General features: G+C 44.2%; 1 protein-coding gene across 4 annotated transcripts in view; it reads left to right on the top strand.

Moving 5' to 3' along the window:
• LOC123770574 (uncharacterized) overlaps positions 1 to 12,206 on the top strand; it is a 266,666-nt gene that overhangs the window by 156,255 nt on the left and 98,205 nt on the right. For 3 of the 4 annotated variants that reach the window (XM_069301840.1, XM_045762611.2, XM_069301842.1), the window contains exons 12-13: positions 5,322 to 5,418; positions 6,844 to 7,020. In XM_069301840.1, the coding sequence (XP_069157941.1) occupies positions 5,322 to 5,418; positions 6,844 to 7,020 (274 nt within the window). The remainder of the gene's footprint in view (positions 1 to 5,321; positions 5,419 to 6,843; positions 7,021 to 12,206) is intronic. The other variant, XM_069301841.1, reaches the window with a different exon arrangement.

Below are 12,206 nucleotides of genomic sequence, written 5' to 3'. Positions count from 1 at the left end.
GTAAATTGATGGGTTATTAACAAAAAAATAAGTTATAACAAAAAATATCTCGAAGATACGAGAGGGGATTAAGGTAGAGGACAGGAGCTGAAACTTGTAACTGCCTTGATCTTATTTACTGAGTCTAAAATACAGCGAGTTTAAATTTCAGGGAAATTGGGTAGATATTAATGAAGATACGCGAGAGCACTTAAGGTGGGAGATGGGGGTTAGAACTCTGTATTTGTTTTAATTTATTTTAAAAGAGTCTGAAATACAGCGAGTTTAAATTTTAGATAATTTGGATAGATACTAACGGAGATGTACGAATGAACTAAGGTGGGGGACAGGAGTTGGAACTCGGTAACGCAATTTCATTTTATTACTTCATCTGAAATAACTATATTTAAAATCTCGGGGAAAGTGATCTGATATTAGTGAAGTGTTACGGTTGACGTAAGGCGGGAACAAGAGCTGGAGCTCGGTAACTGTTTTGATCTATTTTCCTAAATCCAAAATACCTATGTTTTAAATCTTAAGGAAAATTTATTAGATATTAACGAAGATACGAGAGGGGCTAAGGTGGGGGACAGGAGTTAGAACTCGGTTAATGACTCGATATGATTTACTGAGTCTGATATATCAACCCGTTCTCTTAAAAATAACGTCACTTTTGGCTGGTATGCGCGCTATGGCCAAATTTGGACGTAATTTGAAATGAAATCGACTCACAAAAGTGACGTACTGTTCCGTTTTCTGTTTGAGTCGTCCGGCTTACTCGGACAGCTTAGAAGAGGAACTTTCAATTTACGTTTTTCATAACGTTTTGAAACTTTATGAGAATTTCCTGCCTACCTAACCTATCACAGGACCCTTAACTTACTGTTGTTGAAAAAAAATATCCCAAATTTATTTTCAATTTATTTTAATTTTCAAATTACATCCATATTCGGCCATACGGGTAAACGGCCAAAAGCGACGTTCTTTTTAAGAGGACAGGTTGATATATAGCAGGTTAAAATCTCAGGGGGAATTGATACATTACTAACGAAGTCGTAACAGTAAACTAAGGCAGGGACAAGAGCTGAAGCTCGGTAACACTATTTTTTTTTTACTACGTTTGAAGTATTACTGTTTTAAATTGGGCTAAAATTGGGCTACTAGTAGCGAGACTACACTTATAATAGTATAGAGCCGGGTCCAAGAACTAATATCTGATGAACTTCAAAATATCTGCTTAAGTCCGCAGAGTTTATTTTCTCCATAAGAACTCCTTAATAACGCAGCGACGACTTTTGGGACTGATAAAAATTCAGTCTTAACGGATATAGAATATATATTTCCCCTATATAATTTCTTTAACAAAAATCCTAATAAAACTCTGAAAATGGCAAACTGAAATATTTTCCTAAAACTGGAACTTTGAAACAAAAAATTAGCCCTGAAACTCTGACAGAGCGGCGCCTTTCGGAGAGTTCGCTAAATACGGTGATCCACAGTTGTGATATTTTGGGAGTTTGCTAAATATCGTAGTCCGCAGCGAGGATTAAAAACAAAATCCTCGCTAAGCTGCCAATCCTACGACTGACACAAGGTGGGTGCCCCAGTGGCAAACACCAGGTACTTTCCATCCTGGCATCATCCGTCAAGGTGCCTGGCATCATCTGTCAAGGTGCCTGGCATCATCCGTCAAGGTGCCTGGCATCATCCGTCAAGGTGCCTGGCATCATCCGTCAAGGTGCCTGGCATCATCCGTCAAGGTGCCTGGCATCATCCGTCAAGGTGCCTGGCATCATCCGTCAAGGTGCCTGGCATCTTGGAAGGCGCCATCATGGCCTCAGGAATCCCATGACAATGACATTGAACATTCAAGTGTCTGATGTTCCTGAACGGCTCGCAATCCTCAGGATGAGTCTCACTTTTCTCCTGAGTACATAAAAGAAATTGCTGGGCGTCTCGCTAACAAAAGGGGGATTCAAGTATTGTCTTACCAACAAGTGAAAACAAGTTTACTGCACACGAACAAGCCAGCACTGACTTGTTCAATCCCAAATAAACAGTCTTCCATTTTGTCAAAAACAGTGACTGCTGTCTTCCGTCTCACAAAACTGCTAACATTATCTTTCCTTTTTAAAAAAAAAAAACACTCTTCTGTCACACACACACATACGAGTGATCCCCTCCCCCCTGATTTCCATCCATCTATTTTCTCCTATAAAAGCGATACCTGTTTTCCATCTTACATGGAAGTGATCAAATAATGGCCCCCGTCTCGCAAACATCTGGGGGATAATAGCATCATCCTAACACTGTCAGCAAGACCCAGAGCTAGCAGACCCAGAACCGGCAGACCCAGAACCAGCAGACCCAGAGCCAAAGCCAGCAGACCCAGAGCCAGCAGACACAGAGCCAGCAGACGCAGAGCTAGCAGACCACATCTTCCGATGAAAGTCACAGAAAGGGCGGGATATTAGGAAAAGGGTGTCGCTGAGGGGCGACACCAACTGCCCTTGGTGTAGCCCCTCAGCGACACCAAGGGCAGTTTTGGTCCGGCAGTCATCCCGGGGGCTGGACACCAACTCCGTGAGATGGGGGATTGAGAAAACTGCAGGGATGGAAGGACTGCCATGTAGGATTTTATACGATGGAATGTTGGGACTACATGGAGATAATCCCGGGACTACAAGGCGGTAATCCTGAGACTACAGGCTGGTAATCCTGGGATTACCTCCCTGTTCAAGTCTCCCAATACTATACTGCAGTTCTAATGACATATACCACAAACTATATAATACTTGCTTACAAATGAATATTCAAGATATTGAGGAAATCTATTAGGGCTATGAGGTGGGCACTAACCTACTACCCCGGCATTGCCAGTCGCGTACTCTACTACAAGACTAGTACTGAAGCCAGTGGACTGGCTTCAGTAGGGACCTCCGCACTTGTTGTGATTTCAGTCGAAATCTGGTTGTATGAATTTTATTTACAGGTCAACGGTGGTGTAGTGGTTGAGTACGCAGCTGGCAATGCCGAGGTCGTAGGTTCGCGCCCACCTCACAGCCCAAGTAGATCTTCTCATTGATACATATCTTAGCATAGAACTGAATAAATTTGTTGGAGAAAATTTTGTTTAAGTGCCAGATTTTCGAGAAGATGATTTTAATAGCGTAAGAATTTTTTGGGCAAAATAGATTGGAAAGTCTTAGGCATGGAGGGGGCGGGCCGGTCTTGGAGCGAGACGTGAACCCAGCGATGGGTGATGTAAAAAGAGATTTCGATGTGGATTAAAAATATAACTTATTTAAAAATATTCTAAGCAAAGCACAGGAACGTAGTATACCATACAAATTGATTAGATCGAATAATAATGACCCAAAATGGATAACAAAGGATCCGAAGAACCTTTTAAGTAGAAAGAGAGCTTGGTATAAAAGGATTAAGAATGGGGAGGTCAGTTTAGAACAGAAATTCGCACAACTGGTTAGAAATGTTAAAAAAGAGATAAGGAGGGCAAAAAGAAACTATGAAGTTCGCATAGCAGGGCAAGCAAAGACAACTAAAGTTTTTTTTCAGTTATATCGAACAAAGATTAGGAAAAGGATTGGTCCATTAAAATCCGAGACAGGTCAGATCCGAGCCAAACAAGGTGTGGGTGAGGAAGAGGACAGGTTGACTCATTTAGCAGTTACCAGGGAGGATGTTATTAAACAAATAGTAAAACTCAACCCAAACAAATCCCCAGGGCCAGAAGAAGTGTTTGTCAGAGTGTTTAAGGAATGCAAAGAGGAGCTTTGTGAGCCATTGTCTACCTTATTTAATAAATCATTAGAGTCAGGCAGAGTGCCAGAGTCATGGAAGGTAGCTAATGTGGTACCAATTTTCAAGAAAGGAGATAGATCACTTGCGTCAAACTATCGGCCAATTAACTTAACGTCTATTGTGGGAAAGTTACTTGAAATGATAATTGCAAATACAATTCGTCTTCATCTTGAAAAACTTATATTAATAAATGAATCACAACATGGTTTTACAAATGGCAGTTCATAGTTTAACAAATTTGCTAACTTTTTATTCCAGCATAGTTGAGGTAGTTGATAGTGGCTAGGTTTGCGATGTTGTGTACCTTGACTTTAGCAAAGCTTTTGTTACAGTGCCACATGAAAGAGTGATTAAAAAGATAGAGACTCATGGTATTGGGGGGGCTATATTAAGTTGGATTAGGGCATGGCTATACCAAAGGAAACAGAGTTAGTATAAATGGGGTTAAGTCAGAGTGGGAAAATGTTGAAAATCAAAAGCCTTGCTAAAGTCAAGGTACACAACATCACAATTCTTACCACTATCAACTGCCTCAACTATGCTGGAATGAAATGATAGCAAATTTATTAAACATGAACGCCCATTTGTAAAACCATGCTGTGAATCATTTATTAATTTATGTTTTTCAAGATGAAGACGAATTGTATTTGCAATTATCATTTCAAGTAACTTTCCCATAATAGACGTTAGGCTAATTGGCCGATAGTTTGATGCAAGTGATCTATCTCCTTTCTTAAAAATTGGTACCACATTAGCAACCTTCCATGACTCTGGCACTCTGCCAAACACTATTGATTTATTAAATATGGTGAACAGTGGCTCGCAAAGCTCCTCTTTGCATTCTTTAAACACCCTGGTATTACAGGGTGCTTAAAGAACAGGGTTGTTGATTTGTGGAACCAATTACCGCATACCAAAATAGAAGTAGGATCCCTTGATCCTACTTCTAGGTTAGTTAGTAACTTATATAAGTTAGACATATATATGAGTGGGATTGGGTGGTTATAAATAGGAGCTGCCTTGTATGGGCCAATAGCCTTTCTGCAGTTATCTTCATTCTTATGTTCTTATATCACGTTAATTCTATTTCTGTGTGATTAAAGATATTGATATGACTATGTAGATATTAACTTTTATCCCATCTCCTTGTCTCTCTCTTCCTTCCCATTCCTCCCCCTCTCTCTCCCACTTCTTTCCCATCCTACTCCCTCTCTTTCTCTCCTACTTCTTTCCCATCCTTCTCCCTCTCTTTCTATCCTACGTCTTTCCCATCCCTCTCTTTCCTACCCCCTCTTTTTCTCTCCTACTTCTTTCCCTTCCCTCTCTTTCTATCCTACGTCTTTCCCATCCATCTCCCTCTCTTTCTCTCCTCCTTTCCCATCCTTCTTCCTCTCTTTCTCTCCTACTCCTTTGCAATCCTTCTCCCTCTCTTTCTCTCCTACTCCTTTCCCATCCTTCTCCCTCTCTTTTCTCTCCTGCTTCTTTCCCATCCTTGTTAACTTCTATCCTTTTATTCCCAGATCACGTAACCCAAGCCGGAAAAACTCTGTTGGTGACGAGTCAAGGCAGCGCAGGAACGAGCAGATGCAGGCCAATTCAAAAGACAACAAACAAAAGGTAAGTCTTCAGGATGCATCATTTCGTTCCAACCTTAACTATTATGGGTCCTTCTGGGCTATTATGGGTCCTTCTGGGCTATTATGGATCCTTCTGGGCTATTATGGGTCCTTCTGGGCTATTATGGGTCCTTCTGGGCTATTATGGGTCCTTCTGGGCTATTATGGGTCCTTCTGGGCTATTATGGGTCCTTCTGGGCTATTATGGGTCCTTCTGGGCTATTATGGGTCCTTCTGGGCTATTATGGGTCCTTCTGGGCTATTATGGGTCCTTCTGGGCTATTATGGGTCCTTCTGGGCTATTCTGGGTTCTTCTGGGCTATTATGGGTTCTTCTGGGCTATTCTGGGTTCTTCTGGGCTATTATGGGTCCTTCTGGGCTATTATGGGTCCTTCTGGGCTATTATGGGTTCTTCTGGGCTATTATGGGTTCTTCTGGGCTATTATGGGTTCTTCTGGGCTATTATGGGTCCTTCTGGGCTATTATGGGTTCTTCTGGGCTATTATGGGTTCTTCTGGGCTATTATGGGTTCTTCTGGGCTATTATGGGTTCTTCTGGGCTATTATGGGTTCTTCTGGGCTATTATGGGTCCTTCTGGGCTATTATGGGTTCTTCTGGGCTATTATGGGTTCTTCTGGGCTATTATGGGTTCTTCTGGGCTATTATGGGTTCTTCTGGGCTATTATGGGTTCTTCTGGGCTATTATGGGTTCTTCTGGGCTATTATGGGTCCTTCTGGGCTATTCTGGGTCTTTCTGGGCTATTGTGTTGTCCCTTATTGGATATTATGAGTCTGGGTCCTTTCTGGCTATTCTGAGTCTTTATGAGCTACTGAGTTATTGTGGATTGTTATAGCCAATTCTGAGACCATTAGGACCTTCAAGGACCCTATTGAGCCCCTTCTGATTGCCCTGGATTTTTCCTAGCAACCTAGGGTTCTTAATCTTATTGAATTACTTCAGGTAAGTCTTAATACATCCTTGAACAGCTTTGTCCATCTTGGCGTTTCTGGGTCATAAAGCATTCACATGGGTTATCATGGGTCATCCCCTTTCATCAAGGGTCAGCCCATATCATCATGGGTCAGCCCACATCATTGGCTATCGTGGATCATTGTACAAAGACCATCGCTTGAATCTCAATTTTAAATCGCAATCCTGAGCTAATAATTGTTTATAATGTAGAAATTTGTAGTATACAGCTTGTATATAGTGCGACAGTATATACATGGACACACTGCTGCCGCTCAGGTGCTTAGTATTTAGTAACACAAGGGCATAAAGTCTCCTGCATGTGCTGAGTGCTCTTGTAAAGCCGCAGTACAAACACTCGAGGCACTCTGACGAGTGTCATTCCATGTACTCCAACAATCCTACCCCACCGGAATACGCCCAGTTACATGTACACATGTACTCTCGCCCTGCCAGATGGTGTACAAGGACCTGAAGGACGCGATGGAGTCTGAAATCGAGCAGTACATCCGCGAGGGGGACCTGGAGAGTCTTGAGTACTTAGTGCTCGCTGGACGCGGCTCAGAGCTGAAAGGAAGAGCGTCCTGGAACGAAGAGGTGCGCAGGTTCCTCAAGAAGGTCCCTGACTACATGGTGAGTCACCTGCCAAAACACAGTCCTTTATGGATCTCTCGAGACGCGAGTGTCCAAAAGAATCATAAAAATAAAGGATCCTTTAATCAGGATAACTCAAGTAAATTGTATAAAAGTTTTTTTAACTAAGATCATTATGAACGTCAAACGATTCATACCATTGACTTTAAATATGTAGCTTGACGTGTGGATGGCGACCGTAATAATCTCTACACATCTTTGGGTACATAGTAGGCCCATGTAAAAGTATTTTGATTGTAGCATTATAATAAGTCTTTAAGTATGCGGTACTTATTTAGTCCCAAAACACTGTTGAGAGAAGAGATTTTAATAGTGCATACCAACCAACTCGACCGCTTAAGAGATTCATCAGATCTAATGCTAGGCTTGGCTTGGTGTTGGACTTATGACCCATCAACCTCTTGAGGGTTATTAAGGTGTTGGACTTAGACCCATCAACCTCTGGAGGGTTATTAAGGTGTTGGACTTAGACCCATCAACCTCTGGAGGGTTATTAAGGTGTTGGACTTAGACCCATCAACCTCTGGAGGGTTATTAAGGTGTTGGACTTAGACCCATCAACCTCTGGAGGGTTATTAAGGTGTTGGACTTAGACCCATCAACCTCTGGAGGGTTATTAAGGTGTTGGACTTAGACCCATCAACCTCTGGAGGGTTATTAAGGTGTTGGACTTAGACCCATCAATCTCTGGAGGGTTATTAAGGCCTCCACAAGCGTTTACTTGCCACCAAGAATATGAACACAGTCCGGGATTAAAGTAGATTCTCAGCATGTATATATACCAAAAAGTGAGGTGCATCCCTCGGTTGGTATATAACCTTGTTCTGTACTAATAATGATACTGAATTGAGTCATTCGAGTTTAATGTCTGTGCTAAAGTTTGGGCCTCAAATACAGACGTATATTTCAGTATGGTATTATAAAAAACTGAGTAACTCGAAATCATTAATAATAAAAAGCTTAAGAACGGTAATAAATACAATAATAATGATAATATAAGCAATCCAAATAATAGTATTAATACTGTATAGCATCATGCAACACTCTTGCGTGACGCCACAAGGGGTTTCAATCTCAAAACCTCCGCAGATAGACATCAGTAATACGACATAAATTATCCGACCCCGGGCAGAAATTACAGATGTGTGGGAGTTGGTTTGTGTTCCTGGCTCGTCCTTACCCCGTGCTCGACACGCGAGAATACTGAGTATCTTGCTATCACGCTCCTGTTAGGCGAGTTGGTCGGAAGATCTGCCGATGCTCTCTTGTTTTGGGTTTGTCGTCGTCGTCGTTTATACACTAAATTATTTGTTTTGTTTCTTTTCCTTATACTTAGGCATTCATACGTTCTCCCAACACATGTTTTCCTTCACTGATTTGGTCCGTGTCTGTCTGTCTGTCTCCGGCTCCTGTCACACCTTCCTTGTAATTTTAATGATTAAATTTTTGCCACATCATTTATAAGCTCCGTCTGCCAGTTTATCACATTCATCACAGGTCCTGAAATTGAAAAAAAGTTAATTTCTTCTTGGCACGTCGAGACATTGTGAAACTTTAGGAACGTGAAAGATGTACACGTTCGCACTTACGAACGTGTACATCTTTCTTCAGTATTTGTTGGTTACATTTATTAAACAGTTTGCAAGCATGAAAACTTGCCAATCAACTGTTGTTATTGTTATAAACAACCTCCTCGTGCTTCGGAGCTCATTAACTTTAATAATTGTAAACAAAGCCGCCAAAGATTGATGAAAGATGTACAGGTTCGTAAGTGCTTGCGTGAATCTGTCCCCGGGCTTTTATATAGTTAGGCTGTGTGGCATAATTTATATATTTTTATTTATTTATTTATATACAATAAGTTTGGGTTTGTGAGGGTGCATAACATTGGTGTTCTTACATTCTTGCGAAACCACTAACACGCAAACCTTACCTTGAGGTTACCTTGAGGTGTTTCCGGGGCTTAGCGTCCCCGCGGCCCGGTCGCCGATCAGGCCTCCTGGTTGCCCATAGCATAGCATTTCGGGCAGAAGACAATAAAAACACAAATAAGTAATGGTGATGTCTTCACACAGACATAAAACATTATTTTATTATTTTTGCTATTTAGGATAAAATATTTGTTTTTGTAAAAATTGTGTTTGGTAATTTACACCAAGTCTTCCGCACTCTCCTGAGTGCTTTGTCAAGGTCTGAGTGTGTGATCAGGACCAGACTTATATCTCAACGTCTAATCCGTTGAGATTACACGGATTAAAGACAAAACGAAAGATTAGACGTACAGAGCCAAGCTGTGGGGTACAGAGCCAAGCTGTGTAGTACAGAGCCAAGCTGTGTGGTACAGAGCTAAGCTGTGGGGTACAGAGCCAAGCTGTGTGGTACAGAGCCAAGCTGTGGGGGTACAGAGCCAAGCTGTGTGGTACAGAGCCAAGCTGTGTGGTACAGAGCCAAGTTGTGTGGTACAGAGCCAAGCTGTGGGGTACACAGCCAAGCTGTGGGGTACAGAGCCAAGCTGTGTGGAACAGAGTCAAGCTGTGAGGTACAGAGCCAAGCTGTGTGGTACAGAGCCAAGCTGTGTGGTACAGAGCCAAGCTGTGTGGTACAGAGCCAAGCTGTGGGGTACAGAGCCAAGCTGTGCGGTACAGAGCCAAGCTGTGTGGAACAGAGCCAAGCTGTGTGGTACAGAGCCAAGCTGTGGGAGTACAGAACCAAGCTGTGGGGGTATAGAGCCAAGCTGTGGGGTACAGAGCAAAGCTGTGTGGTACAGAGCCAAGCTGTGTGGTACAGAGCCAAGCTGTGTGGTACAGAGCCAAGCTGTGGGAGTACAGAGCCAAGCTGTGGGGGTACAGAGCCAAGCTGTGTGGTACAGAGCCAAGCTGTGTGGTACAGAGCCAAGCTGTGTGGTACAGAGCCAAGCTGTGGGAGTACAGAGCCAAGCTGTGGGGGTACAGAGCCAAGCTGTGGGAGTACAGAGCCAAGCTGTGTGGTACAGAGCCAAGCTGTGTGGTACAGAGCCAAGCTGTGGGAGTACAGAGCCAAGCTGTGTGATACAGAGCCAAGCTGAGTGGTACTGAGCCAAGCTGTGTGGTACAGAGCCAAGCTGTGTGGTACAGAGCCAAGCTGTGGGAGTACAGAGCCAAGCTGTGTGGTACAGAGCCAAGCTGTGTGGTACAGAGCCAAGCTGTGGGAGTACAGAGCCAAGCTGTGTGGTACAGAGCCAAGCTGTGTGGTACAGAGCCAAGCTGTGTGGTACAGAGCCAAGCTGTGTGGTACAGAGCCAAGCTGTGTGGTACAGAGCCAAGCTGTGTGGTACAGAGCCAAGCTGTGTGGTACAGAGCCAAGCTGTGTGGTACAGAGCCAAGCTGTGTGGTACAGAGCCAAGCTGTGGGGTACAGAGCCAAGCTGTGTGGTACAGAGCCAAGCTGTGTGGTACAGAGCCAAGCTGTGTGGTACTGAGCCAAGCTGTGTGGTACAGAGCCAAGATGTGTGATACAGAGCCAAGCTGTGTGGTACAGAGCCAAGCTGTGTGGTACTGAGCCAAGCTGTGGGGGTACAGAGCCAAGCTGTGTGGTACAGAGCCAAGCTGTGTGGTACAGAGCCAAGCTGTGTGGTACTGAGCCAAGCTGTGGGGGTACAGAGCCAAGCTGTGTGGTACAGAGCCAAGCTGTGTGGTACTGAGCCAAGCTGTGTGGTACAGAGCCAAGCTGTGTGGTACAGAGCCAAGCTGTGGGGTACAGAGCCAAGCTGTGTGGTACAGAGCCAAGCTGTGTAGTACAATAAAATACATTTGACCGAGCTATATAACCTACCCAATCTAATCTAACATAACTTAACTTAACTAACTCAGTAAATCATGTTTTTAATGTATTATAATAATATTAATTGAGATAAACCAACTTGGAAAAAAGTTGCCATCATAAATGACACCTAATGTGCCTTGTTGGTTCATGTGAGCCTCATACTAACCTGCTCCCTCATACTAACCTGTTCCCTCACACTAACCTGCTCCCTCACACTAACCTGCTCGTCCCTCACACTAACCTGCTCCCTCACACTAACCTGTTCCCTCACACTAACCTGCTCCCTCACACTAACCTGTTCCCTCACACTAACCTGTTCCCTCACACTAACCTGCTCCCTCACACTAACCTGCTCCCTCACACTAACCTGTTCCCTCACACTAACCTGCTCCCTCACACTAACCTGTTCCCTCACACTAACCTGTTCCCTCACACTAACCTGCTCCCTCACACTAACCTGCTCCCTCACACTAACCTGTTCCCTCACACTAACCTGCTCCCTCACACTAACCTGTTCCCTCACACTAACCTGCTCCCTCACACTAACCTGTTCCCTCACACTAACCTGCTCCCTCACACTAACCTGCTCGTCCCTCACACTAACCTGCTCCCTCACACTAACCTGCTCCCTCACACTAACCTGCTCGTCCCTCACACTAACCTGCTCCCTCACACTAACCTGCTCCTCTCTCACACTAACCTGCTCCTCCCTCACACTAACCTCCTCCTCCCTCATACTAACCTGCTCCTCCCTCACATTAACCTGCTCCTACCTCACACTAACCTGCTCCCTCACACTAACCTCCTGCTCCTTCACACTAACCTGCTCCTCCCTCACACTAACCTGCTTCTCCTTCACACTAACCTGCTCCCTCACACTAACCTGCTCCTCCCTCACACTAACCTGCTCCTCCCTCACACTAACCTGCTCCTACCTCACATTAACCTGATCCTACCTCACACTAACCTGCTCCTACCTCACACTAACCTGCTCCCTCACACTAACCTGCTCCCTCGCACTAACCTCCTGCTCCTTCACACTAACCTGCTCCTCCCTCACACTAACCTGCTTCTCCTTCACACTAACCTGCTCCCTCACACTAACCTGCTCCTCCCTCACACTAACCTGCTCCTCCCTCACACTAACCTGCTCCTACCTCACATTAACCTGATCCTACCTCACACTAACCTGCTCCTACCTCACACTAACCTGCTCCCTCACACTAACCTGCTCCCTCACACTAACCTGCTCCTCCCTCACACTAACCTGCTCCCTCACACTAACCTGCTCCCTCACACCAACCTGCTCCTCCCTCACACTAACCTGCTCCCTCACACTAACCTGCTCCTACCTCACACTGACCT

This window comes from Procambarus clarkii, chromosome 46, assembly GCF_040958095.1.
Source record: "Procambarus clarkii isolate CNS0578487 chromosome 46, FALCON_Pclarkii_2.0, whole genome shotgun sequence".
Classification (NCBI taxonomy): domain Eukaryota; kingdom Metazoa; phylum Arthropoda; class Malacostraca; order Decapoda; family Cambaridae; genus Procambarus; species Procambarus clarkii.
This window is presented reverse-complemented; position numbering and strand designations above follow the sequence as displayed.